General features: G+C 33.8%; 1 protein-coding gene across 2 annotated transcripts; it reads right to left on the bottom strand.

Moving 5' to 3' along the window:
- Positions 1 to 1,352: 1,352 nt before the first annotated feature.
- Positions 1,353 to 3,222, bottom strand: LOC149543363 (uncharacterized). 2 transcript variants are annotated; one of them, XM_089796280.1, is made up of 2 exons: positions 2,523 to 3,222; positions 1,353 to 2,370 (listed from the first exon to the last, which is right to left on the bottom strand). In XM_089796280.1, exon 2 carries the CDS (start codon positions 2,361 to 2,363, stop codon positions 1,563 to 1,565), a length of 801 nt encoding a protein of 266 aa, XP_089652406.1. In that variant the 5' UTR covers positions 2,364 to 2,370; positions 2,523 to 3,222; the 3' UTR covers positions 1,353 to 1,562. The 2 variants fall into 2 exon arrangements, with proteins under 2 accessions (XP_089652406.1, XP_089652405.1); XM_089796279.1 differs by having other exon boundaries at positions 1,353 to 2,365.
- Between the last annotated feature and the right edge of the window lie 14,413 nt (positions 3,223 to 17,635).

The following is a 17,635-nucleotide window of genomic DNA, read 5'->3' as shown; positions in this document are numbered from 1 at the left end:
AAGGCCACTAAATAACCAAAGTTATCCCTACCTAATTTTATCAATACAATTGATAATGCAATTGGAGCAATATTGACTCAAGAAAGAAGACCTATTTATTATTTTCGTGGGAAATTAAATGATACCAAAATAAGATATTTGGTGTATGATTAGGAATTTTATGTCATAGTTAAGTCTTAAAGAAGTTGAGACATTACTTTTTCCCTAATGAATTTTTTTTGTATATAGATCATCAAACATTCCATTATTTGAACAATCTAGATAAGTTGAACCAAAGACACATTAGGGGGGTTGAATTTTTGGTAACTTTTAATTTTTTTAAAAATATATAAGTGGTAAATCAAACAACATTATTGATAATTTGAGTATAAAAGAGAATTTTATGATCAAATTGAGAGATTTTGTATTAGGAGTTGATGAGTTGAAGGCCTTCTGTGGGGATGAGGTCGACATTTTTGTAACTTAGAAAGCTTGCAAATAACCTATTGCATATTTGATTGGTGTAAGTGGTTGGATTATTTCATTCAAGATGGGATGTTATTCAAGAGAACTTAGTTGTGTATACATAGAATCTCAATAAGGGATAATTTGATTAAGAAAACAGAAATTTATTCTAATTTGTGGAGTTTATCAAATTTCAAAAGGAAGTAGTCACAAAATCATTGATAGTACCGATGGGAGGACATTAGCATGGATTTCATGTTGGGATTCAGGAAGGCACAAAAGGGAATGATTCTATTGGTGGTTATGGATAGATTTTAAAAGATGGCACAGTTCATACCTTGTAAGAAGAAGCTTTATTTTGTATGTAGATTGCGAGATAATAGTTGCAAACAAAGATAATAATTTTTTTTGACTATTCTTTTAGAACACTTTCGAAAATGATGAAGATAAAAATTCCGTATCACATATTTCACAATAGCTGCAAATTGTAAACAACACAATAAAAAATATCAAATAATACTAGAAAGAATGAATAAACTACATGAAACAAAAAAACAAAAAAAAAGATATGTAAGTAGAAGAATTATAGATAAATGAGTTATAAATTAAAATTTAAGAAAAAACAATATCAATAGAAAATATAATAGAATATAAAACAAAAAAAATAAGATTTATGATGAGTAAAAAGTATAATTCATAATAATATAAGAAAAGATGAAAAAGGCCCATAAAATTCGTCGGTGTATACCATCCCCTGGACTACCTAGAGAAAGATGGAAAACATAGTTCAGGAAGACCTCGTTCTAGAATTATGTGACAAACTTAAAGAGATTACAAAGTTACCTTTTGAACACAGTTGCAGTTTCAAAATCAAAAGAGACATTTTTAGGGTTAATGCTATCAAAGTATAAAGAATTGAAGAGATAAAGCTCATTTAACTGCTCATAGTGTTGTTAGAACTTTAGACTTTTGTGGCCTCCTTAAGAGATTAATCACACACTTGGAAGCAACACAGTTCACAAACTAAAGGGACATATATTTACATTTGAAGGAGCTGAGACTTGAACTTACTAAGAAAAGTACAGAAGATTGATTGCCTGCCTCGAAACAGCAGCAAATTACCTTGTTGAAAGAGGTGTAACTTCCGGATCCGAATCAAGCCGGGGGATCCCCAAATCAGCGAGTCCAAAAAACTTCAAAATTTCTTCATTTTCATCTTTTTGAGATCTACAGCTTGTATCAACTGAACTATTTGTTGAGCATCCATCATTACTATGAGAAGACACTGAAATGGCTGGACCTGTACCAAATGAAGTACTACGAGTCTTTGAGATGAAGTCACAGACTATGCAGTTTGTCTTGGATGCATATAATGGCTGTGGCAGTTCATCTATAGAACTTTGTGCCTTACTCATAAGCCAATCTAGGGCTTTGCTCGGATGCTTATACCCTAATCTGTCCTGCACCTCATAAAACTTTACAGCGGTAGAATGAGACAATCTCACCCTTGTGTCCCGAAGTCCTCTTACAGTATTCACTTTACTATGCCGATCTTTAGTAGCAGACAAAACTCTCAATGATTTTGACGTATGAGCACATGATAAATCCTCAGTCATCTGAATACCAGTAGCCCTCTTTCTTCCTTTTGATTCACCAGAGACCCCATATTGGTTATGGATACTTTCAGCAGAGCAGTTTTTTGACTGTTTCTCAGGAGAAATCTCATGAAATTCCTTAACAAAGTGCACCGCTCTTGCACCATATTTAAGATCTGATCCCAGACTTGTCCCGGCAGAAAAGTTCTTAAAGTACGTATAATCTTCATGAGATTGGTAAGCTTCTATGCTGTAGCTAGGAAAGGTTTCATCATCGGCTATAGATATGGGTTTGTCCCACAATCCTCCAACGTTTATCAGCATTCCTACTCTATGCAAACACGAGATACTCAGATTCTAAACAATGTAGGTTTCTATATCATCTTCGGGAAAAAATGACTCAAAAGAAAAGACTCTGTATAATGATTGGAAAAAATAAAACCCTAATCAATGTAAAACCTAGAAAGTAAAGTAAACACATACCTGTGTATGAATTTTTTTCTGACAAATTAGGTTTTGGGTAGGCCCTCTAAGTGCTGCTCAAACATCTGTCAAGGTTTAAAAGCTTATACTTTCTATAAACAGAACCAGATCTATACTAGAAAAATCGTTAAACTGAAAAAAATGGATATTTTCCTTTTCTTGTTGAGATGTAGCAGTAGAACCCTCGTCCATGCTTCAAAATTTCTCAGCATATTTTACCGAGCATCATCAAATCCAAACGATCCACATATCTTGATTTGTTTTATCAAGAAACATGTGGAAATCGAACCCTAGAAATGCAAGCCAATGAGATGGGTTAACACAGAACATGATTTGCTGTACCCAGAGCCTATACGCCTAAGCAACATTATAGGTGTCATCTCAGATATGACAAATGATGATGGCGTGACTGAACAAAACCATTTTTAATCAATTAACCTTCCCAATACGAAGAATAGACTCTATGTATGGTATTTTCCTTATCCAATTATCGCTAGTGTTCCCTAATGTAAAGAGGCTCCATTCCTTCAACAAATGTCCTCCTGTATGAGCTCTCTAATCATACATAGACGTATAACAGGCTTACTTAGTACCCCAATTTGTTCACAACCGTTGGTTGTGTCGAGGAAAAAAACCTTATCTTGAGTATCCATACGAAGAGCCTCTAGATGCTACATTTTAAGAATTAGAAAAACATGAAACCCCACGCTTGTCGGGTTTTAATTTATCATCCCGCTATACGTATTTTGAGGCGTCAAATCTTGGTGCTAATAGCTGCATTACCTGAGGAAGCACCAATCACTCCATCATATAATCGTTTCACGACACTAATTTAAATTAACAAAGATTAAGTTATGTGAACTTAAACGTAGCTTTCATTTCAATTTTCGCTCTCCATGCCTGAGGGGGCAAGGTACCCTTCTACAAATTTGTACGCCATTTGTATTTTCATCTACAATATCTGTCCTCCTCCAAGTACAATCAGCAGTACAAACTGAATTAGTATTTTAATGAAAAGGCATCGAAGATGTTTCAACAAATTTTGTTCTTGAGGCCTATCGTTTCTAGCGTGGACCATTATACTCCACAAAAGATTTGTCCCATAAGCCATCACTTGTAAAATATATATATATATATAATGATTTCATAAAAATCTAGCACAATTGCCCTCAAGGACAATTTTTAAATATGGAATAAAATAAATAAGCTTTATTTTGTTTATCAGTAAATAGTCTGTAAAGATTTCAACTTCACAACTTAAAAATTCTATCGAGTGATAGTTTTGCTAAGTACAAGAAGCTGCCGAGTGACTCAACACTCGAAGAAGTTGTGTAAGCTCTGTAGTAAAGGCAACTCACACAAGAGGATGTTGAGTTAGCTCAATCATTGAAGGAGTTAGAGCTTGGCACAATGGATGCTGAGTGAATTTGGTCAACAAAGGGAAGGTGGAGCTCGGTAAACTCAACACTCAACCAACACAAGGACCGAGTGAACTCGGTCTACGAAGACACCAAGTGAACTCAGTAGGAACGACACCGGTGGACTCGGTAGAGATAACACATCTTACACAAACCGAGTGAGCCATCTACAAACTTTCCGTCTAATCATTTCCACCATTAAAACATAGAGAGGATAATAACAAAACTTGTAAGTATGAACTTTTGAAATACTAAGTATGCAATAGCGAATAAAAAGGAGACAACAATGAACTAACCACAACTAGATCGATGAGTATGCTTGCTTGCTTTCTTTCTATTCAATTAGGTTAAAACTATTACAAAATCTAGGAGCATTCAACTTCAACTAGAAAAAACTACAAAATACTTCAATTAATAGAACTTAATTTGAAACTTACATCACTAAAGCTTGCATACAATATGCCTATAGCAACCACTACTTCTCAGGACAAACCAAAATGAACTTACATAATGATAAAGTGATCCAAACATGTGTTGCTGCAAACATGAAACTAAACCTTCCTTCTCTCCTCTAAACTTTGAATACTCCTCTGACCTAATATTTTGATCTTCTTACTTCTCTGCTCTACTCTTCTCCTCTGTCTTCTAACTTGTTGTTCTCTCTAAACGAATGAATGAGATTCATACCTTTCGTTTGACTTCAAAAATGTTTCCCTTTCTTTTCAAAATTCAAACCCATCTACTGAGTTAATGAGCATTAAACAAGTAGGTGGGTGTTTGGCTCTAGCAACAACTGACCAATGTCACATCAAATTTCTGATACTCCCCCTTTGTCTCAAGCTAAACAAAACAAAAATCACTCCTAATCTAAATTAACTATACCAAGACTCCTTCTTAGGTGCACAAAAGTTGTTATGCCCAAAGGCTTAATAAATATGTCTGTTAGTTGCTACATAGACTTACAAAATTTCATTTTTATATCTCCATTCTCCACCAAATCTCTGATGAAGTGATATTTGATTTCTATGTGCTTGCTTCTCGCATGGAAGACCGGGTTCTTAGATAGTGCAATTAAGGAAATGTTGTCACAAAAAATTGTGGTTCCATCCTCTTTTCTTTCATTTAAATCTATCAAGATTCTTCTTAACCAAATAGCTTGACATGTTGTTGCATTCGCTGCTATGTATTTAGCCTTTGTTGTAGATTGAGCAACAATAGCATGCTTCTTGGATGACCATGAAATTGCACCCAATCCGATATGGAACATGTATCTAGAAGTGTTATTCCTATCATCTCAACTTCCAACCCAATCACTATCAGTGTAACCAACCAACTTAAAATCATTATCTGCAGTATACAAAATATCAAATCCCTTGGTACCATTCACATACCTTAGGATCGTCTTTCCTGCTTGCTAATGGGAATCTTTTGGTGTTTCCATAAATCTAGAAATCAAACTTACTGCATGCATCATGTTAGTCCAAGTTGCATTCAAATACATCAAGCTTCCAACCATACTTTTGTATAATGTTGGATTCACACTTTTGTTGCAATCTTTCTTGCTCAATTTTAGACCTACTATTGTTGGTGTGGGAGTTGCCTTATTGTTTTGCATTTTGAATCTCTCTAAGATCTAATTGGCATACTTTTCTTGAGAGATGAAAATGTCATCATGCATTTGTTTTACTTCTATGCCTAGCAAGTACTTTAAGAGACCTAGGTTTGTCATTTCAAATTCATTTTTCATGGCCTCTTTGAACACACTAATTAAGAAATTATCATTTCTAATGAAGATTAAGTTATCAACATATAAGACAACAATCAACACTTTACCATTTGTTGCCTTGGTGTAGAGAGTGCTCACCATCATTTTTTTTAAAGTTATTGCTCATCAAATATGATTCAATCCTATTGTACCATACCCGTGGAGCTTGCTTGAGCCCATATAGAACTCTCTTCAATCTATACACCTTGTGTTCTTCACCCAGGACTTCATAACTAGATGGTTGCTCCACATATACTTCTTCTTTCAATACACCATCCAAGAAGGTGGACTTCACATCCATTTGATATACTTTCCATTTGTGTTGGTCTACAATTTTTATACCAACATGCATGATTTCCATTCTTATAACTAGGGCATATGTCTCATCATAATCTCTGTCATATTGTTGCTTATACCCCTTGACCACTAAATGTGCCTTATGCCTATCTATTTTTCCTTCAGCATTGCACTTGGTCTTGTAAACCCATTTTACTACAATTACTTGTTTCTTAGGAGGAAAAGTAGTTAACTCCCATGTCTCATTTCTTTCAATAGCATCTATTTCCTTATCTATGGCATTACATCATTTCTCTTCCTTTATACCTTCTTCAAAGTAAATTAGATCACTATGAAAAAATAATGCAAAATTAACACTCATATCATAATCTTCCTCATACCTTTCATCTTGCTATGTCTCCCTTAGACTCTTAGTCTCTCTTAGAAATTGGGAGGTAGGGATGGGATCTAAATTCTTAGTATTGTTGCTGGTACAGGTTTGAATGCTAGCTCAGGGCTATCTTGAGTTGCTTAGAGCTATTACTTGTCATGTTAGAGGTTGATTTCCCTTTTTCCTTTGTCTAGAATCCATGTTTGTTGCTCCATCATTTTTCTGATCGCCAATATCTTCTTCCTCATCAATACTCGACACTTTACTTGAAGTGCTTGAGGTTTCATCAACCGATCCATCTCATGACTAATTTTCAAAAAACTCCACATCTCTTGAAATGATGATCTTCTTGGTGATTGGATCATACATCATATAAGCCTTTGATTCTGAACCATAACCTATGAAGATACACTTCACATATTTCTCATCCAACTTTTTCCTTTGTTCCTTTGGCATATGTGCATATGCTACATATCCAAACACTCTCAAGTTTTCAACTATATATTTATTCCTTGACCATGCCTCGAGAGGAATCTTGTCATGAGCTAACTTTTTAGGACACCTACTAATCAAATATATACTTTTGTTGTTGCAACCTCTCCTCAATGCTTAGTTGGGAGCCCTTTTTCTTTCATCATGCTTCTAGCCATTTCAACAATGGTCCTATTCTTTCTCTCAAACACTCTATTTTGCTGTGGAGTATAACTGGTTGTAAGGTCCTCCTTAATGTCATTCTTCTTGCAAAAAATTATAAACACATTGGAGGTATACTCGCCTCCTCTATTTGATCTAAGGACCTTCACATAGTGTCCACATTCTTTTTCAACCAAGGCTTTAAATTTAAAAAAATTGTCAAATGCATCAGATTTGTTCTTCAAAAAATACACCCATGTCCTATGACTGAAATCATCTATAAATGTCATAAAATAAGTACTCCCCCCAATAGAAGTAGTTTTTATATAAGGCCTGCTAAATCTAAATGCACTAATTCTAATGGTGCTTTAGCCTTTTTAAAATTTCTAGAATTAAAAGGAAGCCTATGTTGTTTACTCAAAATGCAAGCCTAACACTTGTCATGTAAATCTACAATACTTGGAAAACCATCTACCATTCTTTTCTTGGACAACAAATTTATACCAACAAAGCCAACATGTCCATACCTGAGATGCCAAAACTTAGAGGGGTCTTCAATCACACTCCTAAGAGTTCATTGTTGATGCACTATTGTACATGCATGCTTGAGAGGTGCAGAATTGACTTGAGAAGAGAAACATATATCTATCCTTAAAGGGAACTTCTTGTTCTTTGTCATTTGGACTATTAAAAGTAATCAATTACTCCCATCTTTTTCATGAATGACACACTTGTAATTTTCCATTAGCACCTTATAACCATTTTGAATGAGTTGTCCAACACTCATTAAATTGTGCTTCATACCATATGAAAAATATACATTTAGTATCTCCTTATTCTCACCTTTCTTGGCACGGACCATGATTGATCCTTTGCCCACTATGGGAATGGTTCCATTATTTCCCATCTTAATTTTAGACTTGAAAATCTTATCCATGAAAGAGAATAGAATTTCATTACCACTCATGTGTTCACTACAACTACTATCTAGGTACCATACCTTAAGGTTTCCTTCTTTACCAATGTTGCACATGATGAAGGTTGTGGGATTATTTGTATTTCCCATGTTCACATCAGCCACATTTGGATTCTGCTTTGTCTGATCACCTTGCTTCTTCCAACATTCACTAGCATAATGCCCATACTTATGATAGTATTAGCATTCTACATTGCTCTTATTGGAGTTATAATTCTTCTTACCTCCTCTAGAGTTGTTTTGAGAGTTGTTTTCTCTCTCTTGGTTGCTAGCTCATCCTAAGCTTTCTCCACTAGCATTCCTTTGGCCATTCCTTCTATGACCTGTAATTTTTGAGCCTCTACTGGAGCCATGTCTTCCTCTACCCCTATCTCTTGAATTCTCTTGAGCCTTGAAAGACTGCTCTTGAAAAGTTGTTGTTGATCAGTTAATTCAGTGCTCATGGGTTTGAAGAGTTCCCATCAACTCATCCATGGTAAATGTGGTGAGGTCCTTTTCTTCCTTAATGGTCATGACAAGGTTGTCATATTTTTGAGGTAAACTCCTCCATATATTTTTCACAATTTTTTTCTCTTCATAATCCTCTCCATTTGATTTGTGTTGGTCTATCAAAGTGGAGATTTGTTTCTTAACTCTGCAATAGGTTCATTTTCCTTCATTTTAAGGTTCTCAAACTCTCTTTTGATCATCTGTAGCTTCACCACTTTGACCTTATGAACCTCCTTGAAGTTTATCTCAAGGATATCCTATGCTTCCTTAAAGTAATTTTCTATTGCAATCTTGGGAAAGATAGTCTCTAGCATTGCTACCTCAATCATACTTAATGCTTTTGCATCCTTCCTTCTCGACTCTTTCAATTGAGTCTTCTATAGATTTTTCAGGGAAGCATATAACACTAGGATTGTAACATCATTAAACCCGTTGATCACAAACTCCCACAAATCATTAGCTACCATTATGGTTTTCATATTCTTAACCCATGTATCATAATTTTGTCCATTAAAGGATGGTGGTTGCTACCATATCTTTCCTACATCTCCTGCCATGTCAAATATACCTAAAAAAAAAATCCCTAACTCAATGTGGAGGTGGGGTCTCAAATCTCTGATACCATGTAAAGATTTAAAATTCAAAACCAAAACATTCACTTGGCACAAGAAGGTGTCGAGTGACAGGCAGATAGTGCCAAGTGACTCGGCACACAAAGAAGTTGAGTAAGCTTGGTCACCAAAGGAGGTGGAGCTTGGCAATGTGGATGCCAAGTGAGATTGGTCAACAAAGAGAAGGTGGAGCTTGGTAGCCTCAACACTCAACCAACACAAAGACCAAGTGAACCCGGTCTATGAAGACACTGAGTGAACTTGATAAGAATGACAACTACCTGGTGGAATCCATAGCATCAACACATCTTACACAAACCGAGTGACCTATCTATAGGCTTTATGTTTGAACATTTCCACCATTAAGACACAAAGAGGATAAGAAAAAAAACTTGCAAGTATGAACTTCTCAAATACTAAGCATGCAAAAATAGAAAGGAAACAACAATGAACCAACCATAACTAGATCGATAAGTATGCCTACTTGTTTACTTTCTATTCAAATAGGTTAAAGCTATTACAAAATTTGGGAGCATTCGGCTTCAACTAGAAAAACTACAAAATACTTCAATTAATAGAACTTAATCTTAAACCTAAAGAACTAAAGGTTACATACAATATGTTTGGAGAAATCATTGGTTCTTATGACAAACTAGAATGAACTTATAGAATGATAGAGACATTCAAACACGTATTGCTGCAAACATGAAATTGAACCTTCCTTTTGTCCTCTAAATTATGAATACTCCTCTAACATGATATGCTTATCTTCTTCCTTCTCTACTTTACTCTTCTCCTATGTCTTCTAACTTGTTATTCTCTCTGATCAAATGAATGAGATTCATTCCTTTTTTCCACCTTCAAACAAATTTCCCTCTATTTTCAAAATTCAAACTCACCTACTAAGTTAATGAGCATCAGGTGGGTAGGTGGGCATTTGCCTCCAAGGGTAATCGACTAATGTCACATCAAATTTATGACATGGTCGAGGTGGATATTTTATTAATTTAAATTAGAATAATTTACAATTAGTTTTTGTCTAGTTCAAAGTGTGTGGGCACCAAGGAAAAAAGGAATGGGGTTGAAAACCTTGCCCAGGAAAGTCCAACATGGAGATTAGGATGTGGAAAATGCCTATGCTAGAAAATAAAAGAGCGCACACCCTCTATTACATTTAAATAAGGTGGCATACCACCCTACACTAATGCCTCCAGTAATAAGGGAATGCACATACATTTCCACATTGATAATATAAACACAATTGCCTATGTCTTGAGGATCTTTGATTTTTTTAGTGGCAAATCTTCACCAATTAGTGATTCTGTCCCTTTGGAAAATCACAATTTGGCAAATAAAACCTACATATGGGGTCAACCACGTGGCCAACATATTAAATAATTTGGGTCCAACTCCTAGGACACAATTATTTTAAAATTTTCTCCAACATTTCCCTAATGTTTTCTTATTGGGCAATGTTATTTCACCCTTAGAATAAAATAATATTTTCCCTATGATTGAGCTTTGCCTAGCATTTTACTGATTCATATCTCCAACTACCCTCATTTAGCAACCTATTTTATATTTTGGACATTGGGACACATGTCTTAATTTTAGGAAGAATTAGACTTTATGTTATAACATTTAGAATTAGGCCTAAAAAAGAGATGAAGCCATTGATCTACCTTACATGGATGGTCCAAATTAATTCCTTTCACCATAAAAATAATAACATGAAAAGTGATGACAACCTAGTTGACAATAAAAAAAGACATTATTAATTGAATCTTAATGGATTGGTAGACTACAGGTACACTATATAGTGTACACTTGGCATGTTGGCCATGGACCAATTGCGACTCTATAAATTCACCAAACATTAAATAATCTCTCTATGGAAATCAACATATTAACCAACTATATTAATATTTTCATTATATGAGACAATTAATTCGCCTCTTAAATTACAAAATTGTTTATGATCAACAAAAAAAATTGCCTGTATTTATTTTTCTCCCTTGCCTTGATTAAAAAAATTGTCCTCAATTAGAAATTTTTCATGCACATTTAATGTTGAATTCGTCACCATTTTACATATTTTTCTTTAGAGAGGTTCCTTAAATTATTCTTGTTGAAGACTTGGATGGGCATACCCTCCTTACAAGAGAAATTAAATAGCTGAAAATTTGAGTAGAGGAAGAGCTTGATATGTGGGTCTAGTAGGTGCTAATTAGAAACCATTAGAAGTTTTCCCCCTACATATGCCAACTCACATCCAAATCCAACTCTCTTAAGGTAGATATGTTATGGGTAAAATTTAAACATGTCTATCCTAGTTGCCACTTATTTGCCACATATCCATTATCATAACATAAGAATTTGAGCCAAAAGCTTAATCTAGAAATAACATATTTGACCAGTTAGTTAGCTATCACAAAAGAGTCAGCAAATACATGAGTTGAAATAACTTTAAAACCAACTTAGATTCCTATCGAATGATTATTGAAACTAGTGTATACTTGGTGCATGATACTTTTCTAGCTTCTGAGACTCATATGTAAGAAGTATATTCATAGGGGTGGTAGGAAATAGGCAAGGAACTTCATGTATATGGATCCTTTAAGTAAAAACCTTGAATTTTTCTCAATGGTAGTGAATAGGCGGCCATTTGTATAGGGGAGGAAATAAGAAGTGACCCATAAGCATGAAGGGCTTGAAGAGTGAAGGGAGATAAACTATTTGCATATGTGTCCTTTAGCTATATGAGAAAACCATAGAGCTATGTACATGTTCCCATGATACATTGAAACATATCTTAAGGGAAGCACCTTGAGAATTGAATGTTTACCTATAAATTCCATAAATCATTACTAAAAAGGCCAGGAGATTGTCTCTTAAAGAGAGCTCTAATCTTTTTTCTTGATCGGGACAACCCCAAGCTTTAATCTCATAAAGAACAAACTGGACAACACAAAGCTAAACAATAGATATCTAAAATAGAAATTTGAGGACCATTTGAAACATTATTAAAGAAAATTCATCAGTATAATCCATTACTCTACAAATACTGAAAATGTAAAAGGCACAAAGGAGGAAAAAACCTTTTTGCAAGAGGGAAACTCGAAGCGAGTAGGAGGATAGGGGAAAAAATCCAATGAAAAAAGGGGGAATGAGGGGGCAAGGGGGATCTTGCAAAAGTTTTGAATTACCCTAATTACACAAATACATAAATATAGCTTCATATACTAGCACAACATTTCAATCATAAGACAATAAGTAGAACATAAGATCTTCAATAGTAATTTATATTTCAAAACTTGGGGAATGCCTTCATTTTGCAAGAAGGACCCTTCAAGGGAGGGGCAATTTAGGAAAGGGTCTTGAGATCCTCTTATCATGATAGAGTCCTTATATTAAGGAAAAAGAAGGGAGTCACTCTTGCCAATTAGAATCATCATTAATCTCTAAAAATATTAAAGAAATAAATTTAAAATAAAGAAAATTTTCCATAAGCCATGGAATCAATAACATAATCATTGAAATGGATAATACACCTAGAATCATGTGAAGCCTCAAAGGGACTTCTAAACTGCAAAAGTTGATATAAGAAGAGAGAGAGAGAGAGAGAGAGAGAGAGAGAGAGAGAGAGAGAGAGAGAGATTGTTGGCCAAGTGACCATGATTCACCCATGTGGATATCATCTTCCTATAAGGGAATTTAATAGGACCTTTGCACTTTTTGTGGGAGGAGAGATAGGAATTTGTGAGAAAGAAAGGTCAATATGAGGATGGGCTCAAAGATTTTGTTAGAGTGGCCTTGACAGTTATGAGTGACTTGGGATGAGGCCAACCCAAAATTTGAAAAGCATAAATAGCACAAATTATTGTCATTAAGTGTTCATCTTTACAAGATTTCATAGTAAACCAATACAAAGAAGAAGAAGAAAAAATATTTAATGCAACCATAGAAAAAAAAAATTCAAATATGGATGATATATACCTGAAGTTAAAAACAAAATGATAAAGAGTCCAAAAAGCCTAAGAGTATTAGAAGAGGATGTAAACTAGTATTAGTAACAAAGTTTGAATGTCTTGAGTGTTAAAAGTCTTGAAACCAAATAAAGGGACGACACTAGTAACCAAAACCCATACTAACAAAAAATCATTCTTCATATGGGGAATCAACCTCAACATTGATGTTCGTTACTTGATCTACCATAAGGAACTAGGCTATCCTATGTCATTTAGGTAGATTACTGATCTTCATCACATCTATTAAAAACCACTAGTTTAGGTGAATTGAGGGGATTATCATATCAAAAGAAGCTCAACTAGACATGACAAAGATAGTTTTAACCAAAACTTTGATAACTTCCTCAATAGTCCATGAAATCATCTTAAACAAAAACAAATGGAATTATTATTCAATTTAATAAACTAACATAATAGAAATACACCTTTTTCTAGGCTATACATGGATGTACAAAACCTGAAAACAAGAGGAAAAACTTTCAAGACAACAAAACAAAAGATTGAAACAATGAATATTTGATACCAAAATACTTCCAATTCTTTTCATCTAACTTCCCATTTTATCTTTCTACAACTTCTTGAAAAGTTGAGTTTCACAACTTTTATAATATTTGACTCAAATGACTTTACAACTTTAAAAGAATATTCCAAGCATATTAGAATGGAATAATATTGTCTTTTATCATCATTTCACCACTTCATGGTTACTTTATACACATTGTATCAAATAACCAATTCAAGACCATATTAAGACAACTCATTACAATAGGCTCATTTAACCTTTAATATTGATTCATATTGAGCAAAATGACACTACTAATGAAAATGTAACTGAAATTAATTATGAATACTATAGAATACTTTGACGTACTTTCTTAGTGCTCTTGCACCAGGAAATGAACGAAGATAGCAATCATAGAACAATATTAAAGTAAGAACTTTGAAGAACATATTATAGACTAGATTACAAAGACTAACAGGTTTGAAATCATTCATTATTCTAACACCTAAAATCTTAGGAATGAGAGTACTAAAAGTAGAGTTAATGTCCTTGAGTAACTACCTTGTACTGAAGAATTCTTTTACATCACGACAAGGATCAGTCCCCACCACCTCCTAGAAGGCTTGAAATAAAATCATGGAAACATATCCAGTCCTAGGGATATTCATCCTTAAAAGGATAATAAAGATTTCTTAATGTACTTAGCAAATGGGATGGCCACCAACATTTTGGTGTGGTATTAATCATAATAGATGAGATAGACTCAAGTAACTTATTATAGCTTTCCAATTATAGAGAAATGTCTTTAGATAGATGAGAAGAAAAGAAACCAAAAAGATCTCCAAAATTCTCTTGTAACGCCCTGCTCGGGAACCCAAGAGAAATAAACCTAACATGTTACAATGTTTACCGAACTATTTTTTTTTTTTAAAGTTTAAACAACACCAAGATAACATTAATGCGGAAGCAATAAGAACATACACATCAAATACACATTTACAATTATAGATATAGTTTCAATTCCTCAAGGGTTCCTTTACGTTGAGTCACATTTAATAATTTAAAATTAATTAGTTTAAGATCCAAGTACAATGTCTCAAGATCGTAAAGAAATACCAGATACATAATCGCATAGCAAAGGATAAGTATATCTAATACAATGATAGTACATCCACCAAATAACATCCACTGCACATATCGCAGGGTATGTGAAAATAGATACAATACATCAGAATACATGATAACATATATACATCATCTGAAAAGAAGCCTTTGAGATAAGAAATAAGAATGATAAAGGTACATCTTCTGCAATGAACATCCAACAACTGGCAATATGAAGGGAACCCAAATGGTAAGAAGACACTACCTCCCAACCACGTGGTTACCTAGTCAGGCTTCCACTCCCACCGTGCAGGGAAGATAATGAACGATCCACAAACAGCTATCAAACATAAAACATACCTAAGCAAGGTACCCCTAATAGTCAAAACTACCTCAAAGGTAACACATGCTACTCAAGAAGATAAAATAATCCAAAAGTAAGACCACTCAATCCAATACCAACACCTCATAACCAAACATCATTCACAAACCAAGTATAAACCAAATACCAAGATCATAAGATAAAGTCAACGAAAGATAATCACCTCAAGTCAAAACCCACATATCAAGAGTACATCATCCATGAATCACCAATCATCACCAATGAAAGTAATAACCACAATAAACACAATCAATAAGTACACCACCAGAGGTACACATAATCTAAAGAGGAGACTCGGGCTACATACTAGGGAGTGTCATCACATGGCTGCTTGAGTTACAATAGACTGATCTCTTAATAGACCCCGGACCCTCAAGCATTGAGTTACCTTGGATTGGTTACTCTGAACCCCGAACCCTCAACCTCACACATATGGAAACTAGAAAGCCCTCTCAAGAAGACGAGGCACTCATCCCATTCCCATCCTTAGTCTATACAAGCACTCAAGGCATGGGTGGATCAAATATCTCTAACTTATCTTTTTAGTGTGTTCCCTCCCATAAATTTTAATTACTAGATTATCACTCATTACATAACTTGCAGTAGGTTACCCTGGCACTGACCACTTTGGGCCCCGAACCCCTATGCAAGCCACTCCCACGTCATGTACCTAGACAACCTCTCCTAAGCACATAAAAACACAATTGTGTCCCATACCACAACACTCATAAAGATCAAACTCGATTCCTCAATAGGCACCCTGATAATAAGATGGTTCTCCCATCCAAGAACACATAAATGCTTCTAAAAGTAAACCTCATAAATATAATCTCCAATATGAATCACAAAACACATCATGACATCCAGCCACATAAATGGTATAAATAAAATCCGACAAAGCCTCTGGTGTACATCCTAGACTGGTCAACATCTAATTGACTCCAAAATTCAAAAGCATAGACAATACACGCAAAACAATATAGTACAGTTCATAGTTGGGTTTGATTTAAAAATTCATAATTGAGTTACAAGTAAAGTTTCGATTTACATTTTAATGTACGTTTCAAGTAAATGAATTCTCAATTTAATTCCACAAGTCAACTCTATAAAATTACCCCATTCATTTATTTGACTTAAATATGTAAAATTACCTTCATAATAATAGTCATTTTCCTAAAAGAATTATTAGAGGATAATTGATTATTTATTTGAGCTATAAAAGTGACAATTACTAAATTTAACAAAATCGTTACAATTTTATTAAATTTACACATTTAATAAAATTACACATTGTTATATAACCTTCATAATTAATCGTTCTTAATTAAATCAAATTTAATTAATTTAATTAATAATCATTTACTATATCTCACTCATTAATAATTTAAATAATTATTAATTTAATAATAAATTTTAATAAATAATAATATAAAATTATTAATAATTAATAATATAATTTTAATTTAATTTAAAATTTAATTAAAAAAATTAAAAATGATTCTACATACCCCCTTTTTTTTTAATAAAAAATTTATATGCAAACACAAAAATGCATTGCTTTAAAAGCATGCGTAAGCCTTTAAAAGGCTTCACTACCGTGCGGCAGGCCTGCTGACGCAGGGCCTACGGCAGCTTGCCTGCGCAGTACTTGCATCAACAGGAACTACCGGAGGCTTCAATGCCAAGGGGGGTGGTGGGGGAGGTCGTGGCTTCAATGACATTTAAAAGTTGTTTTTATAAATTTATAATTTTTATTTTATTAAAATTTATGATATTTGTTTCAATCAACTCCACAATAATACTTATATATATATATATATATATATATATATATATATATATATATATATATATATATATATATATATATATATATATATATATATATATATATATATATATATATATATATAATAACGTTTACATTGCAACTCTGATAGGAAAACTAATTTTAACCATTCAAATTTCTAATTCAAAATTTTCTTTTCATTTCAAACTTTTTCCCAGATTAATTTTCATTCTTAAAATTTATTGAAAAGGGACAACATTTATCTTTTAAATCTCAAACCCAATTTCAATATCCAATAGATTCTCTTATTTGTTTGATTTCTTATTCAATCTTATTCATATTAAAATACAATTCCCTAAAATATATTCAACAAAGTATCCATCTAAGCCATGTATAGATATTTCTCAAACAAGAACAATATTGCATACCACAAAAAACAACACATGCAAAAGACACGGAGCAAACAGAACTTGAAGGGTGAAAACCACTATACAGTCTAGCCATGAGATCCTACCTGGATCTAATGCTAACCTCTGACAACTAGATGCAAAATCCTACCGCAAGCAAAATCTTTCCAAGCCACGTAAAATTTTTTTCTTTCCAAACCCTTCTAGTTGCTCTCCATAAACCTGTGTGTCCAATAATGACCCGAAAACCCTCTAATATAGAATCTAATTACCTTTTAGGGTTTCTGTCACCACCACTTCTAAAATTATAATTATTTAATTTAATTAATTCTTTAACACACA

This window comes from Cupressus sempervirens, chromosome 8 (genome assembly GCF_028749045.1).
Source record: "Cupressus sempervirens isolate cs-2001-9-10 chromosome 8, ASM2874904v1, whole genome shotgun sequence".
Classification (NCBI taxonomy): Eukaryota; Viridiplantae; Streptophyta; class Pinopsida; order Cupressales; family Cupressaceae; genus Cupressus; species Cupressus sempervirens.
Note: the sequence above shows the minus strand (reverse complement) of the source record. Positions and strands in the feature narration are given on the sequence as shown.

Excerpts from the sequence above, each read along its gene's own strand:
- LOC149543363 (XM_089796280.1), bottom strand. The coding sequence starts at position 2,363 with ATGCTGATAAACGTTGGAGGATTGTGGGACAAACCCATATCTATAGCC.